The 17,470-nt window shown below is 40.3% G+C and overlaps 1 protein-coding gene across 4 annotated transcripts; it reads left to right on the plus strand.

Annotated features, from left to right (window-relative positions):
* Window positions 1–962: 962 nt before the first annotated feature.
* Window positions 963–16,419, plus strand: fbxo11b (F-box protein 11b). 4 transcript variants are annotated; one of them, XM_030755264.1, is made up of 22 exons: window positions 963–1,273; window positions 2,587–2,750; window positions 2,934–2,994; window positions 3,167–3,311; window positions 3,401–3,530; window positions 4,746–4,829; window positions 4,958–5,090; window positions 8,720–8,826; window positions 9,421–9,532; window positions 10,615–10,721; window positions 10,833–10,970; window positions 11,056–11,273; window positions 11,382–11,562; window positions 11,664–11,786; window positions 12,446–12,531; window positions 12,663–12,739; window positions 12,826–12,969; window positions 13,171–13,281; window positions 13,356–13,463; window positions 13,547–13,655; window positions 14,917–15,015; window positions 15,195–16,419. In XM_030755264.1, exons 1-22 carry the CDS (start codon window positions 1,186–1,188, stop codon window positions 15,322–15,324), a joined length of 2,655 nt encoding a protein of 884 aa, XP_030611124.1. In that variant the 5' UTR covers window positions 963–1,185; the 3' UTR covers window positions 15,325–16,419. The 4 variants fall into 4 exon arrangements, with proteins under 4 accessions (XP_030611124.1, XP_030611125.1, XP_030611123.1 ...); XM_030755265.1 differs by having other exon boundaries at window positions 3,170–3,311; XM_030755263.1 differs by having other exon boundaries at window positions 964–1,273; window positions 2,934–3,015; window positions 3,170–3,311.
* The last annotated feature ends 1,051 nt before the right edge of the window (window positions 16,420–17,470 follow it).

Genomic DNA, 17,470 nt, shown 5'->3' on the forward strand with positions numbered 1-17,470 from the left:
GTTGCTAAAAATCAGGGGCTTTTTGAGTGTTGCAATACAGAAAGACATGCTGATATCTTCTCTGGCATCTTCTCCAGACAGCATGAGAGAAGATAGAAGAAAACAGCATAAAATTGTCTTCAAGTTCAAGACTAAACGTTGGCATCTAAACAATGCCCTCTGGTGGTCATCTTGCATAGCAAATCTACCAATTAAAGTGTTAAAGTTATATTCCTCTCAAAATCTGTAATTTGGTTTAGGGTTAGTGTCCAGTCACTCGCTTCCCGTGTGCTTAAAAATGTGTAAAAAATGTGCTGTGTAAAAAGACTAACTTGGTACTTCATATAGAGTGTAAGTTTGAATTTATGGATGCAATAAAGTACAGAAAAATCAGGGTGACTTTAAATTTAGATAATAAGAATGAGCCAAAACATGCAATTCTTATAGTATATTGGTTTAAACTATGAATCAATAACTGAGTCGACTAAAAAGCTAATTTACTAATACTTTTGCCTATCCAGATCACAGAATAACGAGTTCCTAAAATTCAGTTTTTAATTTAGTAATAATTCTAATCAGAATTATTAGAAGTATCAGAGTACCTGTCCATTGCATTCATACCCCCCCCCCCAAAAAAATAGGTATTGTTACACAAATTCCTTTTTAATAGCTTTCCTTTTTGTATTCCCTAACAGTGAATTTAAATTTTGTGTGCTTGCTTTACAATAAAGCCATAACATTTACAAACATGATGCTTGCAGAGCCCCCTTGATGTGCCCTGCAATGATCAAATCGCCGCTTGACCGACTCCAAACCCCAACAGAGGTTTTGGCAAGTCGTTTGATATGAAGCTTCTGATTGGTCGCTGCAGGGTGAGATTATGAAACGCCAAATGTGATTGGTAGACCAGACATTGTGTTCTTTTTTTCTCGCGATTGTTTCCCGTGTGGGTTAATGGCTCCTCCTGCTACAGACTGAGACGGAGCTGGCACCGAGCGGTGAAACGGGGGGAGCTGTGACACCAACGGAGAAAAAAAAAAAAAAAAAAAAACGCGATTACACCCCAGATATCAGCGGGTTTTTGATCGCAGTTGTTTGGGTGTAACCGGGAATAACTGCTGTCCGGGTGGCAGTTTGGGTTGCGGGCTAAATTTGCTAGCGGGCGGTAAGGATAGCAGTGTATTTTTCCAACAACCAACTCCCCAGATGAACTCCGTCAGAGCTACCAACAGGAGACCCAGGCGAGTGTCGAGGCCGCGCCCGGTGCAGCCCGAGCGGAACAACGGGGACAGAGGTACGCTAGTCCACGGTCAAGCTAATGCTTCCACACGAAACAATGACAGGCGTAAGAGCCTTTACATAACCCCTCCTTTTTTTTTAGCTAATGACATGTTCAGCGATCCTGCAGGCGGTGGATTCGGCAGGAAACACCGAGGCTTCTCCTTCTGTGGCTCGGGCCAGGCCGCGCTTTGTTTGGCTTGAGTGATTGGGGCTAGCTAACACCGCTAGCTAGCTCATCGGGTTAGGTGGTGGTTGGAGGGGGGGGAGGAGGAGGGGGGGGGGTTGTCTTCGCTTAACGTAATGCGTATGTAGCTACAACATTGATAGCTCAGATTCAGGTAACCTCAGCTGGAGGCGAAGAGATCGACTCCACTCGCTCAGACCGCAATCTCCGCGTCTGCTCGGGCGCTGCATTCTCAGCTGTCACTACCGTTTCTGAGGGTGTAAATCTGCGGTGTCTTTGGACTGCCATTTTTGGGGTGTAACGTTAACAAAAACATTAGCAGCGAATGAGGGCAAAGCTAACTAGCTGCCCCCCCGCCCCCCGCAGCTTCAAGAGGCCACACAGATCAGCTGTGATAGATGATACGGTGGAAATTAGATAAATTCACCGAGTCCATTTTGTGCTCTTTGGGCTGCAGTTTGACGCGAATGCAGGCAGCAGAATGAAGCGCTATCCCCCTTCCTTACTCTAGGTGACTGCTAGCAGTGGTGTGATTTGTTTACACGGCGGATTTACCAGCTACGCAGTTCAGTTTTTAGCCATTAGCCGCACGTCTAATCGACATCATAGGCGGCCCTTAATTTGACAGCACCATAAAAGATTAGTCTAATTCTGCTCACATAGGACCGCCTTAGAGACAAATGCACGCCGACTGATATCTGTTGGGAATAACTAAACATGTAAGACTGGTATTGTGGCTGCAGTGGGTGCATCTGTCATGATCAGTCACCAACCTTTGTCTGCCTTACCAACTATTACCCAGGCTGTTAGCCTGCGCAGTTGGCATACAGTATGGGAGTTAAATGTGCCCCATTGTTTCAGGAATGGTATGGATAATAAAAGGGTTGCCATTCTTGGAAACACTATAGGCGTTTAAATTAGCTCGAGAGAAGACTTTTTAAAGGAAATATCTACTGATTTTTTATATTTATTTTTATATATATATATATATATATATATATATATATATATATATATATATATATATATATATATATGAAAAAAATTGATCAACCTGCTTTATAAAGCAGCTTTGTTGACTGAAGTGCCTCTATTAAAATTATGTATACATGTATAGAATATGTTTTTGCGTTTCTGTTTAGATGAGGAGGCGCCTGCAGCAGCTGCAGCAGAAATGGCTATTGAGGAATCCGGTCCAGGTGCTCAAAACAGTCCTTACCAGCTTCGTCGCAAGACCCTGCTTCCCAAGAGAACTGCCACCGCCACTGCCACTGCCTCTGCCTGCCCCAGCAAGGGCCCAATGGAGGTTAGACTGAAGCACTTTTTGAGTAATTCACTGTGTATGACTGTGAATTGGAGAGAATGGCTGATTAGTTGTATCCTCCCCTGAAGAAGCAATAATTTTGTGACACAGCGGTAAATGTTGCTGTTGATTGCTTAGTGCTTGGATCTTGGAATTGAATTTTATCTTACTCATCCCCTTTTACAGGGAGCTTCAACTTCATCAACAGAGGCCTTTGGCCATCGAGCCAAGCGGGCACGCGTGTCCGGTAAGAGCCACGACCTGCCAGGTGTGTGTTAAATCTCTGCAGCTGGGCAAGGACAGTGATTGCTTTTTTTCCCCCAATCTATTAAATAGCATGACTTAATGTTTTTGTAGTGAAGAGGTTCTTATAAATCTTAACTTATGAGTGCTCGTGTGTGTGTTTTGTATATTTTTAGCAGCACCAGCAGAGCAATATCTGCAGCAGAAGCTTCCAGATGAGGTTGTTTTGAAGATTTTCTCCTACTTACTGGAACAGGACCTTTGTCAGGCAGCTTGTGTCTGCAAACGATTCAGCCAGCTAGCAAATGATCCAATACTATGGTCAGTGCGTTGTTCCCGTTTTGCATATTGCAGTCATTAAACAAATAGACACCCATAGCTTGTTTTGAATGCGGGATTTAATTACCTAGGAAGCGCCTGTACATGGAGGTGTTTGAGTACACACGTCCAATGATGCATCCTGAGCCAGGCAGGTTCTATCAGGTCAGCCCCGAGGAGCATGAACACCCAAACCCCTGGAAGGAGAGTTTCCAACAGCTGGTAAGTTTACTAATCATTGTAGTAGTAAAAAATGTCTTTTCGTGAAGAGGAATATTTTAGTGTCTCTGCATTGCCCTCAGTTGGTTTGTTTTCTTGTGTTTTTCTTTCTACACACATCAAACTAAACAGTTTAGAGTTTTGAGCAGTTGTATATGGATTTGCAATAAAATTTTTGCCACTCTGGTTAAAAATGTGGCACTCTGTGAGAACAGTGCCTGTAGTTTTGTGTTGCACACATTAAAAATCTAATATCTGGATATTTTTGAATTTTTACAGGGAGAAATAGAAGCATAGGTATCACTTAACTCCGTAACAACAATAATAATAATAATGAGCACTGAGGAAATTTGCTTGCAGGCACTGAAATGGAGAACAAATGGGTGGAAGGTAATCATATGTGGCAGGTTTTATCATATGTATGTCTGACCTGTGGCCACTGAATCCCTTTTGTGCGGTGTCTTTACTTTTAAAGTCAAGTAAAATTGAGTTGTTAAAGGTTTAATCTGTCGTCATTACTTTCTGGAAAGAAGCTGCACTGTCAGAATTTTACAGAAGTGGCTGCCTAGTGTCTTTTATCAGCAGGAAACTTTGGTCAGACTCAGTGATAGATAGCTTTTTCACTGCTTACACATTGCTTGTCAGAACTTCTTGTGTATAGTGAATTCTTGCAGTTTTACTTGTAGAGAGAAATGCCAGGCAAACGTGTGATTTAGATTGCTTCAGAAATATTTTAAATCACATTGAAAGTAGTAATACATTTTATAGTTTGCTTTTTAGTCAGTCAGGTTTTTGCAGATGTCTTAGTCCTTGTGGCCAGCTACTTGTTATCACTGCAGTATCTTGTTGTTCCATCTAATGCAAATAACTTTGTTCTGACAATGCTTATGTTGTCATTCTGTTGTGGTCGATTTTTTTTTTTTTTGGTTGCATGTGGTGTTTAAATGAATTTGACTGTTAGATGATTAACAGAACAGGAATCAAGAAAAAAAAAAACCTTTTTCAATTTTCAAACAAATAATAAGACAATTATACCTCATCAGACCTCTTACAATTAAATGAGGCTTGCTAGCCGAAAGGTAAGGAAAGCACTGATTGAGTAGCGCTGTTATTGTTTGGCACCTAGAAAATAGTTTTCTTTTTTGCTCTGCCATTTGATTCTGAGGTCCAAGCACCAACAGCAACATGTACTGACCTTGTTCTTATTCTGTGCTGCAGTACAAAGGTGCACATGTAAAACCAGGCTTTGCTGAACATTTCTACAGTAACCCTGGCAGATACAAAGGCAGAGAGAATATGCTGGTAAGTTAAAACTGTGTAGATGGAGAGTGCTGCACTAATATTTCTGAGTTACACAGCTCATTTAAGCATCTGCATGCTTTTCCAAACTGACTTGTAATGAATGAATTGTTTGTGTGTTTCTCCTTTAGTATTATGACACCATTGAAGATGCCCTGGGTGGGGTACAAGAGGCCCATTTTGATGGTCTCATCTTTGTTCACTCTGGAATCTACACCGATGAGTGGATTTACATAGAATCCCCGATCACCATGATTGGTGCAGGTAAGCAAGTTGCCTTCACTGGTTAAAGCTTTACTTTGATGCCTGTGTTGCAACGAGTTGGTATCTCTCTAAAGAAGGGGATACACATCAGTTGTGTAGGTACATGGGTTCTGCAACATTGCATTTACAAAAGAAGCAGTAAAAATGTGAAAGAAGTGTGCACTATCAGCTTTGATTTGGCAGGTTAAACAGAAATATTGCATTAGCCAGGATTTCTAGTCTTTTTCTTTTAGATAGTGCCTCAATTTTTGTTTATTTTTTACATCTTGAACAATAATTAGACAATTGACTGATATTTGAGTGATAGTTTTGTGGACAGATGTGGCCTGTTTCCTCGTTATTGTGTTGTTTATTGAATTTGCATTTTGTAGCAGTTAATGGAAACTTTCAGTATGCATTTCAAAGTGGTGTCAGTATAAGTGAAGGAGGTTGCTGTCAGAGAGAGAAGACTGCAGAACCCATTATACCCGACACTGTCACCCTTACAAACAGCAGCTCACAACAAAGGTGACGTTACATCCATTGGTGTGAGCCATGGCGTTTTGGCTGCTCAGGCTGCTCTCTAGTTTTGTAATCAGGCACAGCTGGTTACAAATTATGATCATGTCAGTTTTTACAACCATTTCAGTGGTATCAGTGCAGAAGCTCAGAGATTTTCAGATTATACAGGCGGAGATGTTGCAACAGCTTGAAAATTTGAGACTTTGACGAAAACTTTAAAGTGGGGAGAAAAAAAATCCTCCACAGTCACTTTGCTTGCTGTTTGGACTTCTACTTGTATAATAGTGCTGATATGGAGGTTTTGTTCTGAATGGCCAGTATAAATTATGACGGAGCCCTGGTGACATCGCTGTTTTTGCAACACAACCTGTGCAGCTACGCTTAAGCGGGGCCAGATTAGAAATTTAGGTTGCTTTACTTTAAAAAGGAACAATGCATGTTAATTAAGATTAGCACTGAAGTCCAATTAGAAAGCTTACAAGCAAAGAGAGAGAGCATATTAATGCAACTACAAAAATGTAGACAACTAATAGTGTGTTTGATTATTCAGTCACCCCTGTTCATTTAGAGAAAGATCTATGAAATGTTATATTCCGTAATTCTGTGGGTTCAGGTTTCTCAGGTATGTGCTGCTTCACGAGAAAAGACTAACTGCCCAAAAAAAGTATTTTAGTCATCTTTATAAAGTGCTCGGCTAGATTTTTTTTTTTTTTTTTTTTTTTTTTTTTTTTTTTTTTTAAAAAGGTACATTCATTATAAATAAGAAATACACTGCTGAGCTCAGCAAAACAACATATGAGGCCCAAAAAAACACTTAAATGGATGATAGAAACATGAAACAGAATTCAGTCGGGTACAGAAACTGCACTGGTGAAGGTTATGTGGATGATCTTATGGTCTCTGACAGTGGACTCATGTCTGTGCATATCTTGGTAGACCCCCAGATACCACTGACCATTATATTATACTACAGAGACTAGAACACACTTTTGGTATTAAATGAATTGCACTGCAGTGGATCATATCTGTCTAATAGACTCCAGTTCGTTCATGTAAATGGGCAGTCTTCTTAACACACAAAAGTTCCACAGGGTTCTGTGCTGGAACCAATTCTATTTACATTATACATGCTCCCCTGCATACATTTTCATTGCTATGCAGATGACACCCAGTTTTATTTATCTATTAAGCCAGATGACACAAATCAATTATTTACACCACAGGCATGTCTTAAAGACACAGGCCTCTGTAATTTTCTTCTCCTGAATTTAGAGAGGGATCATATTTCTCCCATATTAGCTTCTCTTCACTGGCTCCCTGTTAAATCCAGAATTGAATCTAAAACTCTAATCCTCACATACAAGGTCTTGAATAATCAGGCCCTATCTTACAGACCTCATAATACCTAATTATCATAACAGAGCACTTTGCTGGGATCAGGGATTAAAGCATAAAAAAAATATATTTTTGCAGAGCCCCTCGGTACTGAGCGGGTGACTGGGGGTTTTCCCATCGGTACTGACTAATGGCTAGTGTTAATGACGGTGCCCGCTAGCAGACTGTAGTTATAGCAATCCGTTTTGGTAGCTAACAGCTGAAATTCTCAGCACAGCGAAAGCAGTAGAGGCGTGGAAAAACACATCGACAATGAAACACTCGGTGTTAAAGGGTCCGCTTTTCCAAATGAAGGAAATCCGTAGCAGCAACGGAGAACTTTAATTCTGCAAATGTGGGTGAAACGCTCTGTTTACATGGAGACACCTGAGTGCTGCAGAATTTAAACAAAGCATCGAAGCAACAAATTTGTGTCTGGGGTTTTTTTTTGTTTTGTTTTGTTTTTAAGTATCGAGTTATTCGAGTTAAAAAAAACTTTACTTAAAACTTTACTTTTTGATCAAGCTTATAGTTAGGGCTGGATCAGGTGACCCTGAGCTAGCCCTTAGTTATGCTATAGGGTCTTGCAGTGTCAATAGGCTTTGAGGTGACTACTGAGATGTGAAGCTGTGTAAATAAACTGAATAAGTAGAAAAAAACCCTTCATCTGGCCAGGTCGGCAGCAATATTGCGGAGGTACTGTAGTCAGTTTACAATCCAGTGACAACTTCCTATGAATGTAAATGCACAAGATTTACCTGAAGATGTAAATATTTTGCTGCGTTCAGACCAAATACAAAACAAAGTTGCTAATGCAGCTGCTAGCCAGGGAAGTAAAGCCGATCTCTCAAGTAACAGTGAGATATTTTCAGAACCTATAAGTGCTATGATTTCACTGTCTTCTCTAGGCCATCTCCTTTTTTTCTTTTTGTTTCATCTGTTTCTATATAATCTGTTTGAACTACTCTTTTATATAGAAACAATCAATCATTCTTTGAACCAGAATCACTTACCAGAAATTTGAGAAGAGTATGGAGAAGGAAAGGAGGTGCTCATGATCCAAAGTAAAGGTCGCATAATCTGTCAAACATATAAGAGGCAATGATACAGCATTGACCTGTGTGGCTGCCTATGAAACTGGGTCACTGGTGTCTGTTTATTATGTGACTGCTGATAGAAGTAGCAGAATGCATACTGAAGTGGGTGAAGAGATGTGTTCTGAGATTATGAGATTATGTTCAGTCAGATGCTGTAAAACTGTTAGGATGAGTTGATAATGGGCTGTGAAAGCAATCCATGATCAATGTAAAGCAAAAAAAAATGTATTGTTAGTCATGTGACCTCAGCTCAACTGGGCATGCTTTTCACCTGTTGACAGCAGAAAGACCCACAAAAAGCCAGCATTTGAAGGTGGCTGTAGGAAAGAAGTGACAAAACTTGAACATTTGTTGATGTGCATGGCATCCAGATTTTAAGCAGTCACTGATTTTTGCTTAGTAGAAATTATGGTATGTAATTATGGTAGTTCAAGTTGCTTTTGTCTGTGAAAATTTAGGGCCTATGTTTTGTTTATTTTTTTTTTGTTGTTTTTTTTTTGTTGTTTTTTGTTTTGTTTTTTTAAAGAAAGTAATTCCTTAAATTGAATTCAAAATGTACATTTTCTTACATCTTGATTGTAAAGATGCATTTTTGCAAAATATTTTATTGCTGTTCATGAACTGGCTGTTAATCATTGTTCTCTTCTTTCCTCTCAGCTCCTGGTAAAGTAGCAGACAAGGTGGTAATAGAGAACACAAGAGACTCAACGTTTGTCTTCATGGAGGGCTCAGAGGATGCATATGTGGGATACATGACCATCAAGGTAAATGTGTACCTCAGCTTTTATACTGACTGTGTATCCAAGACTGGCCTTTTAGTACCATCACAGTGCTCTGTTGTTAAATTATGTAGTCTCGGTGGGAGAGACACCAGCTTAGTCTCTGATCTGTTTATTCATACTTAAGGACAACATTAAGTCCTTAATTGAAACTCTTGGGAGTCTCTCTGGCTTGAAACGAACATTTATATGAGCAAAAATCACGTTAGTTTAACAACAAACAGCATGGATGTCATAAAAATATTTATAAGATGCTCATGGTCATCTACAGTTTGGTGAACTGGGAAGGAAATTTGTGTTGAGGGTTAGATTGGCTATATGAAATTGTAAACTGTGAGAAAATGTGGCACCGGTTCTTTTTTCTTTCTTTTTTGTCTTTTGTATAAATCTGCACCATTATCCTGTCATAACAGGATATTTTAAAGTGCTTTAAAATATCCTGTTATGAGCTTCAAGTATTAGTGGCACTAATGCCTCCAGTAGGAGGAGTCCAGTGTGGATGTGGTGGGAGGACAGAGGCTCGACGTGTTGTCAGTAATCGTGGCTTCGTTGTGAATTCTGCTGCTCTTCTCTCCTCAGTTTAATCCTGATGATAAGTCGGCGCAGCACCATAATGCCCACCACTGTCTGGAGATCACAGTCAACTGCAGCCCCAACATTGACCACTGCATCATCCGCTCCACATGTACAGGTATTTCCCACAGATTATAGGTATAGACTCCTGTACCTGGACAACCCAGTGAAAGTAAAACTCAGCATGTGCCTTTTTGGCATGTGAATAATCAGCTTCACAAATGTGTTATTTGCTGCAGGGCTCTTGAACTGTTTTTACATGATTTCTTATAACAAAGGTCCCTAATTTTTGTATACCAATAACTGATCAGTATGTCCCAGGGTTAGATCCCCTCCCCCATTTGCTTTTATTCTAGCTGTAGTATCTGGAGAGAACCCATGCAGGAAGAACATGCAGACCTGCTGTGTTAACCACACAGCTAACCACTGCACCATCATGCCACCCACATCATATGTGTGTGGAAAGCAATTGATCCACGTTTCTGATTTATTGATATTAATGTGTGAACAAGCAGTGATGAGGTTTGATCTTAGCGAGTCTTAATAAAATCCTGTTGGCTTCTTAAATGTAAAGATATTCTTGCTTGTCTCTGTGATTGCTGGGATTTCAACAGTGTAATGTTTTAAAATATTGTATATACTTTTCTCTGTTTTCATAATTGTATTAATTACTCCAATCAGATATATTCAGGTGTCTTTTATTATTTGGAGAAAAGAGTGAAATTTTCAGACTTCTCAGTAAAATCTGGAAATGTCTCTATTACTTGATTCAGTTGTGTTCCTCCTTCTCTACTTGGCTTTTGGGGGTGAATATTTGTGGGTTTTCAAACACACTGCAGCAACTGTATTTTCTGAATAACATGAGGTGATACTTCACTTGGTGTTGATGCCAATACAACATAAGACCTCCCTTGCACAAACTGCATTCTCAATTAAAGGCATGACTTTCTGAAGCTGCCTAACCACCAATTCAAAGCAGATTCTAATACTAATGTTAATACTAAAACATTTCAATCCTGGTTAAAATGTGGCCAGAACTGCATTCATACCATTAACTAGCTGCTAGGTCATAGACACTAGGTGTGTGTGTGTGTGTGTATAAACTATCAGGGTAAATAAAATGAAGTTGACCCTAAAAGTGATCATTCCTTGCAGCTTTACTCTTATGTGACCTTTCTGATTTCCTCTCTTTGTGTTTAGTGGGATCGGCTGTGTGTGTGAGCGGACAGGGAGCGTGTCCAACCATCAAACACTGCAATATCAGCGACTGTGAGAATGTAGGACTGTACATTACAGACCACGCACAGGTAAAAAAAAAAAAAAAAAACATCACCATAAATGCTCACACATACATGCACAAAAAATGTTTGGCAAGACTTTTGCTTCTGACTTATGCACATATTGGGTTTTTGTTCCAGGGCATTTATGAAGACAATGAAATCAGCAACAATGCGCTAGCAGGAATTTGGGTGAAAAACCACGGTAATCCCATCATTAGACGTAACCACATCCACCACGGAAGAGATGTTGGAGTGTTCACTTTTGATCATGGCATGGTAATGACCTTAAAGCTGTCTTTTCTTATGTTTTGCTGTAGAAAAATCACAAATGAACTCACTTGTCATCTTTTCTGGGTTTCAGGGCTACTTCGAGAACTGTAACATCCATAGAAATCGCATAGCAGGCTTTGAAGTGAAAGCATACGCCAACCCCACGGTGGTCCGTTGTGAGATCCACCACGGCCAGACGGGAGGCATCTATGTCCACGAGAAGGGGCGTGGCCAGTTTATAGAGAACAAAATCTATGCGAATAACTTTGCTGGTGTGTGGATCACATCCAACAGTGACCCGACGATACGGTAAGAGCACAAACTTTAAAAAAAAAAAAAAGATGCATAAGATGTTACATCTGTTTATTTCAAGGCTGTTTTTTTTTTTTTTTGTTTGTTTGTTTTTTTGGACTTCAGGGGAAATGCTATATTCAACGGTAACCAAGGAGGGGTGTACATATTTGGGGATGGGCGGGGTTTGATAGAGAGTAACGATATCTACGGTAACGCCTTGGCGGGGATTCAGATCCGAACCAACAGCTGCCCTATCGTACGGCACAATAAGATCCATGATGGACAGCATGGAGGCATTTACGTGGTAGATATGATATCTGATATCTGGTTTAAATAGATAATTTTCCAATGTTTTAAATCCACCATCAGACGTTTGTGACAACTTGATCCTTGTCTTTGTTTCAGCACGAGAAAGGCCAGGGGGTGATTGAGGAGAATGAGGTCTATAGCAATACACTTGCAGGAGTGTGGGTGACGACGGGCAGCACTCCTGTCCTCCGCAAGAACCGCATTCACAGTGGCAAACAGGTAAAAAGGAAAGTTCACCATAACCTTTTCAGTATCACAGCTCAGTCATTAAGACATGGGATGATCTGAGGGATGCATAAATAAGAGCGCTATATGAATGTGTGAGATTGGGTGTATCAGACTTGTATGACTTGAATAGAAAGGTCTGATGTAAGTACCAGACCATTTACTAAATGTAGGCTTAACCTGTGTGCTGTTTTTATGATCGCATATTAATGCTTGTAGAACATAAAAAATGTAAAATAGAATGAAGAATATATATTGATTACTATCTCAGTCTGAACTACCTAACAGGAATGGTGTCGCTGTTTTCGTGGGAATTGATTAGTCAGTAGGTAGTGATTTCATATCTACGGTCTTATCTTAAACATAAGCTGCTCTGTTAGGAAGTGAACTGGCTTCATATTATAGAAAATCCAAGTTTAATCCTCAAGTTACTTGGAAAAGCCCAAATCCTACTTCCTAGTACAGGCGGCACCTTTGTTTTCAAACGACTGTTAATGACTCTAATGTTACTGCTAATGATTCTAATATTACAGTAATCAGAAATGATGCACTTTTCTGGTGTGCTTCTGTGTCCAACCTATCGTCTAGATTTTTCTTTGTTTTTTTCCCAACTAATTCTCTTTTCGCTCTTTCTTTTTGGTCCTCTTCTTCAGGTTGGTGTATATTTCTACGACAATGGGCATGGTGTGTTGGAAGACAATGACATCTACAATCACATGTACTCTGGAGTCCAAATACGGTAAAGCGTACCCCTTTTGTATGATTTGTATGATCTAACATTTGTAAGACACTTTGCTGATATTTATAGTTTGATAGTTACAGCTTTATTGACTCGGTAAAGTAATGACAATCATTATTAAATCTTTAAAGGACGGGGAGCAACCCAAAGATCAGGCGCAACAAAATCTGGGGAGGCCAGAATGGAGGGATTTTAGTCTACAACTCAGGTTTGTATGTTGTTCTTTAACTTCACTCAGTCTGCTAAATAACATGCAGTTATTTCTGTCTCTAATCCTGCTGTTAAATTCAACAGGTCTGGGCTTCATCGAGGACAACGAGATCTTTGATAATGCCATGGCTGGAGTGTGGATCAAGACAGACAGCAACCCCACACTGAGAAGAAATAAGATCCACGATGGCAGAGATGGAGGCATCTGCATCTTCAACGGAGGCAGAGGTAATGCAGCATGATGTGGAACGTCTTCGACAGCTAAAATGGCCAGAGGGGTAGCTTCTGAAATGTTCTTCCTCTTTCCTTGTGTAGCTACTATTTATGTTTCAGAGCATCCAGAATGAATCCGTGCTGTTCCCTTTGTTAGTATCACGTGATTTTGCTGCTGTAGTCATTTAGCTCAATATGAAATCTAACCCTCGATAGGTCTGCTGGAAGAGAACGACATCTTCAGGAACGCTCAGGCTGGCGTGCTGATCAGCACGAACAGCCATCCAGTACTACGCAAGAACCGCATTTTTGATGGCTTTGCAGCAGGTTAGCTTTATGGGCGCAGATATCATCGTTGTTTGTATCCCTCCTTTAGCTCATGGAAAATTTCTCATTTCCAGGTATTGAAATCACTAACCACGCCACTGCAACACTGGAGGGCAACCAGATTTTCAACAATCGCTTTGGAGGCCTGTTTCTGGCCTCAGGGGTCAATGTCACCATGAAAGGTAACTGGCTGCTTTGTGGACACTGACGAACAGCTCGGTCAGGTCATAACGTGGTCAGTAACCACCTTTTTTTCTTTTTTCAGATAATAAGATTCTGAATAATCAGGATGCCATTGAGAAGGCGGTGAGCAGAGGGCAGTGTCTCTACAAGATTTCCAGCTACACCAGTTACCCCATGCACGACTTCTACAGGTAGAACACGTCAGAAAAATCCCAGTACTTTGAAAGGGTTATGTTTCATCATGTATACATATGCACACAAACTGATACAATAAGGATGCTCAAATAATGGGAGCTTGTGCAACTTATACTGAAAGTGTAATCACTATTCTGAGAAAAATTCACTCCTAGGAAATTGCTTTGTAGCTGATTTCTAGTTGCTAGTTGACATTCCAGGCCCAGGCAACTCTCTAATGTATAGTACTGTGCAAAAGTCTTGAGCCACCCATAAGTTCTTTCTAAGGAGTCAGACTTTCTTGTGTTGTTCACCTTATTTACTGTATTTCCATCTTCTTAAGCCACTTAACACTGACCTAGGAATCATTCAAGCATAAAAAGGCACCTTACTCACGGGAAAAACCAGTGTTGTCTACACATAACACACAGTTTGGCAAAGAACCAGTTTTAAATTGTGTCTTTTTGCACGTGCATAATTTGTCCCCTTTAGCTGCATCAGTGTTTCAATAAATTGCTGCACCTGTTTCTTGTTTTGCCAACAAAAAAAAAAAAAAAAAAGAGGTGGATCAAGACTTTTAGACAGTACTGTATATAGCATCCTGACGTGTCAGTCAGGGGAAGTCACTTTGTGTTGCTTACTGTTATTTTGCCTGTAGTTGCTACAAGTCATTTAATTTCATTGACTGTGCTCTCTGGTTGCTGCATTGCTACTGGTCTCTTCCTGTCTGAACACGTGTAGTGCTTCCTGATTCAGTTCCACCCCAGGCTATTCACTGTATCTCTTCCCTCTGTCCCTCCTCTCCTTCCTTGTCATTCTCTATAGTCACTGAAAGGCACAAAATTCAAGTGATATCAGGACATGTGCAATTAATCCACTCAGCCTAAAGCTCAGGCTTCAGATTAAGCTACCCCCCCCCCCCTTTTTTTTTTCCCCTACTTTTGGATCTGTATGATGCCAATAAAATATCCTTAATTTGGTGCATAGAGATGTAGCTCTGAGTACAGTAGCCCCACCTGCCTGCTGGTGAAATCTTCTGTGCTAGGGGCAGCCAATTAGAAGAAAGTTGGCTTAAATGGAGAGGAACTAATATTGAGTTACTCAAGAAATGTATATGTTTAAAAAAGCAGATAATCGATAAAAGTTATTGCAGTGGATTTAGAATCTTTCATTTTCCTTCACTGTCATGAAAATGGATCTGATTTTTTTTGTTGGTGCGGGTTTTTTTTTTTTTTTTTTTTTTTTTTTGTCGTTTTGTTTTGTTGTTTGTCTCTACAGATGTCACACCTGTAATACAACAGATAGGAACGCCATCTGTGTTAACTGTATCAAAAAATGCCACCAAGGACATGATGTAGAGTTTATACGGCACGATCGGTAAGGTTTTTATTTATTTATTTTTCTCCTTTCCCCAATATTATCAGAAAAGACAGGGTATTCATGTCGAACTGCTATTAAATACTGTGGGGGGAAAAAAATAATTTCTGAAAAATGCTTCCAGCAAATGTACCTAAACTTTTCTTATGTTTCATTCCCTGGTTATCTGTTGGCTTCAGGTTTTTCTGTGACTGTGGAGCAGGGACGTTGTCCAACCCATGCACGCTGGCGGGAGAGCCCACACACGACACAGACACTCTGTATGACTCGGCGCCGCCCATCGAGTCCAACACGCTGCAACATAACTGAAAGGCTCTGGTCGAGTTATTCTCTCCCATAAGCGTACAGACACATTACATTACACACGGCCATACACACATAAACACACACAGTTACATACACACATCCACTTGCAGCCATAAGGACCCCAGAGAGACTCTGATTGCGGCGCTCTCGGACGGGATCAAGGTAAAAGAGGCTGCAGAGGAAGCAGCTTCCTGCAGTCGGACATGCTGCAGTGGAGGCAGACTTCACCAGAGGGAGCCGTGGAGCTGAGGGAAGACTCCAAAAGGCCACAAGAGATTCCTTACAGGAGCATTTCTTATTGCAGTCTAGAAAACCGATATGGGAGGAGGAAAGAAGTTATGCAGAGAGGTTCAAGTATTGATGATCTCACAGTTGTTAATCCTCAGCTCCTAACCCTCTTCGTCGTCATCATCATCATCATCATCATCATTATCATCATAAGAACTGCTGTCAAAAAGACTTCCTGCTTCCTTGTAGCTGCCATCTCTATTGGCTGCCTAGGCAGTTGTACCTAGGCAACGGATGGGTGGATGTTGCTCTGTGTGGGTAAAAGCAAAATGGTGTGTGTGTGTGTGTGTGTGTGTGTGTGTATGCGTGTGATGGAGCACTTAAGCTTTTTTTTTTTTCTTTTTTTTTTTTTCTTTTTTTTTAAATATATGTTCAGTGGGTTTTATTTCAATGCTTTCTCATGTAGTTTTGTATTTTTGAGCAAAAAAAGCTGACTGTATTTGAATGTCTTTTATTTTATTATATATTATTATAATTATTATTTTTCTTTGGTTAGCGTCCCTCCTCCCACCCAGCAGCCTGTCAGGCTGCAGAAACTCAAAACGTCCCAGTTGTGAAGTTCTTTCTGTGAAAGAGAATCTCATTTAAACACTAAAAACCCTCTCCAGTATATTAGACTCAATGGCACGTGGAGCAGCTCCACAGTTGTATAAAATGTATGAGTGTAAATGTGTGTCATGTACAGTGAAAGTTGCGTGCGTGTGATTATATGTTTATAAATTGATGCAGTCAGTGTTTTGTGGAGAGGGTTTCAGTAGGAGGTATCAAAACTCCTCTTAAACTGGAACAAGAGTCAATCTGCAGTCGCCCCCCCCCCCCCCCAACCCACCCACCCCCAAAAAACATCCTCCCCTGTCTCACCCACCCCCTCCCCCCACCGTGTATCGTGGTGACTGTGGCTCCTCATGCAGCCTGAATCGTATGCATGTACCATAACATCTAGACTTAATATATTGTGAAGTATTCAATAACCATTATGTAGATGCTAGTTGGAATCCAAAAAGGGTATACTTTCTTAGAAAGACAAAAAAGAAAACAGGAAACTGGCCATTTCTAAGAAAATAAAACTTTATTAGATCAGAGGTGTCTGTCTTTAAATTCACTATGTTGACATCCAGTAATTGTTTTTATAAAAACAAAATGCAAGTGAAGAACCCGAGGAGATTGTGTTTTGTTGGTGGAAAAACTGCCCTGATATAATTTAACTGCTTGCAGCTGCTCTGCTCTTCTGCTGCCTGTCAGGGTTTTAGATTGTCATGGAAAAGGAAGAATAACTGCATCAATGATCTGTAACAGCTGCTGATATTTCAGGGTGCTGTGTGTAATTCATGTAAGTGGAATGGAAGATATATGGCTGGATTATTTCCAGCGGCCGTTAGGAGACGTGCTGAACTTGCTTGCCATGACTGATGGACTTAATATTGCAGCCGTACGCAGGCTGCAGCTTGAAGGCTTCACTGAACGGCGGTTTTCTGTCTAAAAGCAGCCTGTGTTTGAAGATTGCAGTTCATAAGTCTGAAACAGTCAACTTTACCCTTTCAGGTCGGTGAGCAACCAACAATTTTGCTATTAAAATTATGGCTGCTTTAAATTGGTGTACAAAATGCACAAAAAAAAAAGCTGTCTTCTCCCAGGATCAAACGGGGGGGATTTTTACAGCCCACTGTTTGTCCACTATGATTTACTTTTCTCAGATTAACCCTAAACTACTTCTACTCGTGCTAATCTGATAAAGTAACAAATGTGATAAATTAGCAAAAATTGCTGTTGCCATCTAGATATACAGAAATTTATAACTATGAGAGTCCAACTAGAACCTCACAGATTGGAAACAGAAATTCCTACAAATAGCAACTAAGTT

Source organism: Archocentrus centrarchus, chromosome 19, assembly GCF_007364275.1.
Source record: "Archocentrus centrarchus isolate MPI-CPG fArcCen1 chromosome 19, fArcCen1, whole genome shotgun sequence".
Taxonomy (NCBI): domain Eukaryota; kingdom Metazoa; phylum Chordata; class Actinopteri; order Cichliformes; family Cichlidae; genus Archocentrus; species Archocentrus centrarchus.

Coding starts and splice junctions, on each gene's coding strand:
- fbxo11b (XM_030755262.1), top strand. CDS start 1,186: ATGAACTCCGTCAGAGCTACCAACAGGAGACCCAGGCGAGTGTCGAGG. Junction 3,016..3,166: donor TAAGAGCCACGACCTGCCAG/GTGTGTGTTAAA, acceptor GTATATTTTTAG/CAGCACCAGCAGAGCAATAT. Junction 11,563..11,663: donor AGCATGGAGGCATTTACGTG/GTAGATATGATA, acceptor TCTTTGTTTCAG/CACGAGAAAGGCCAGGGGGT.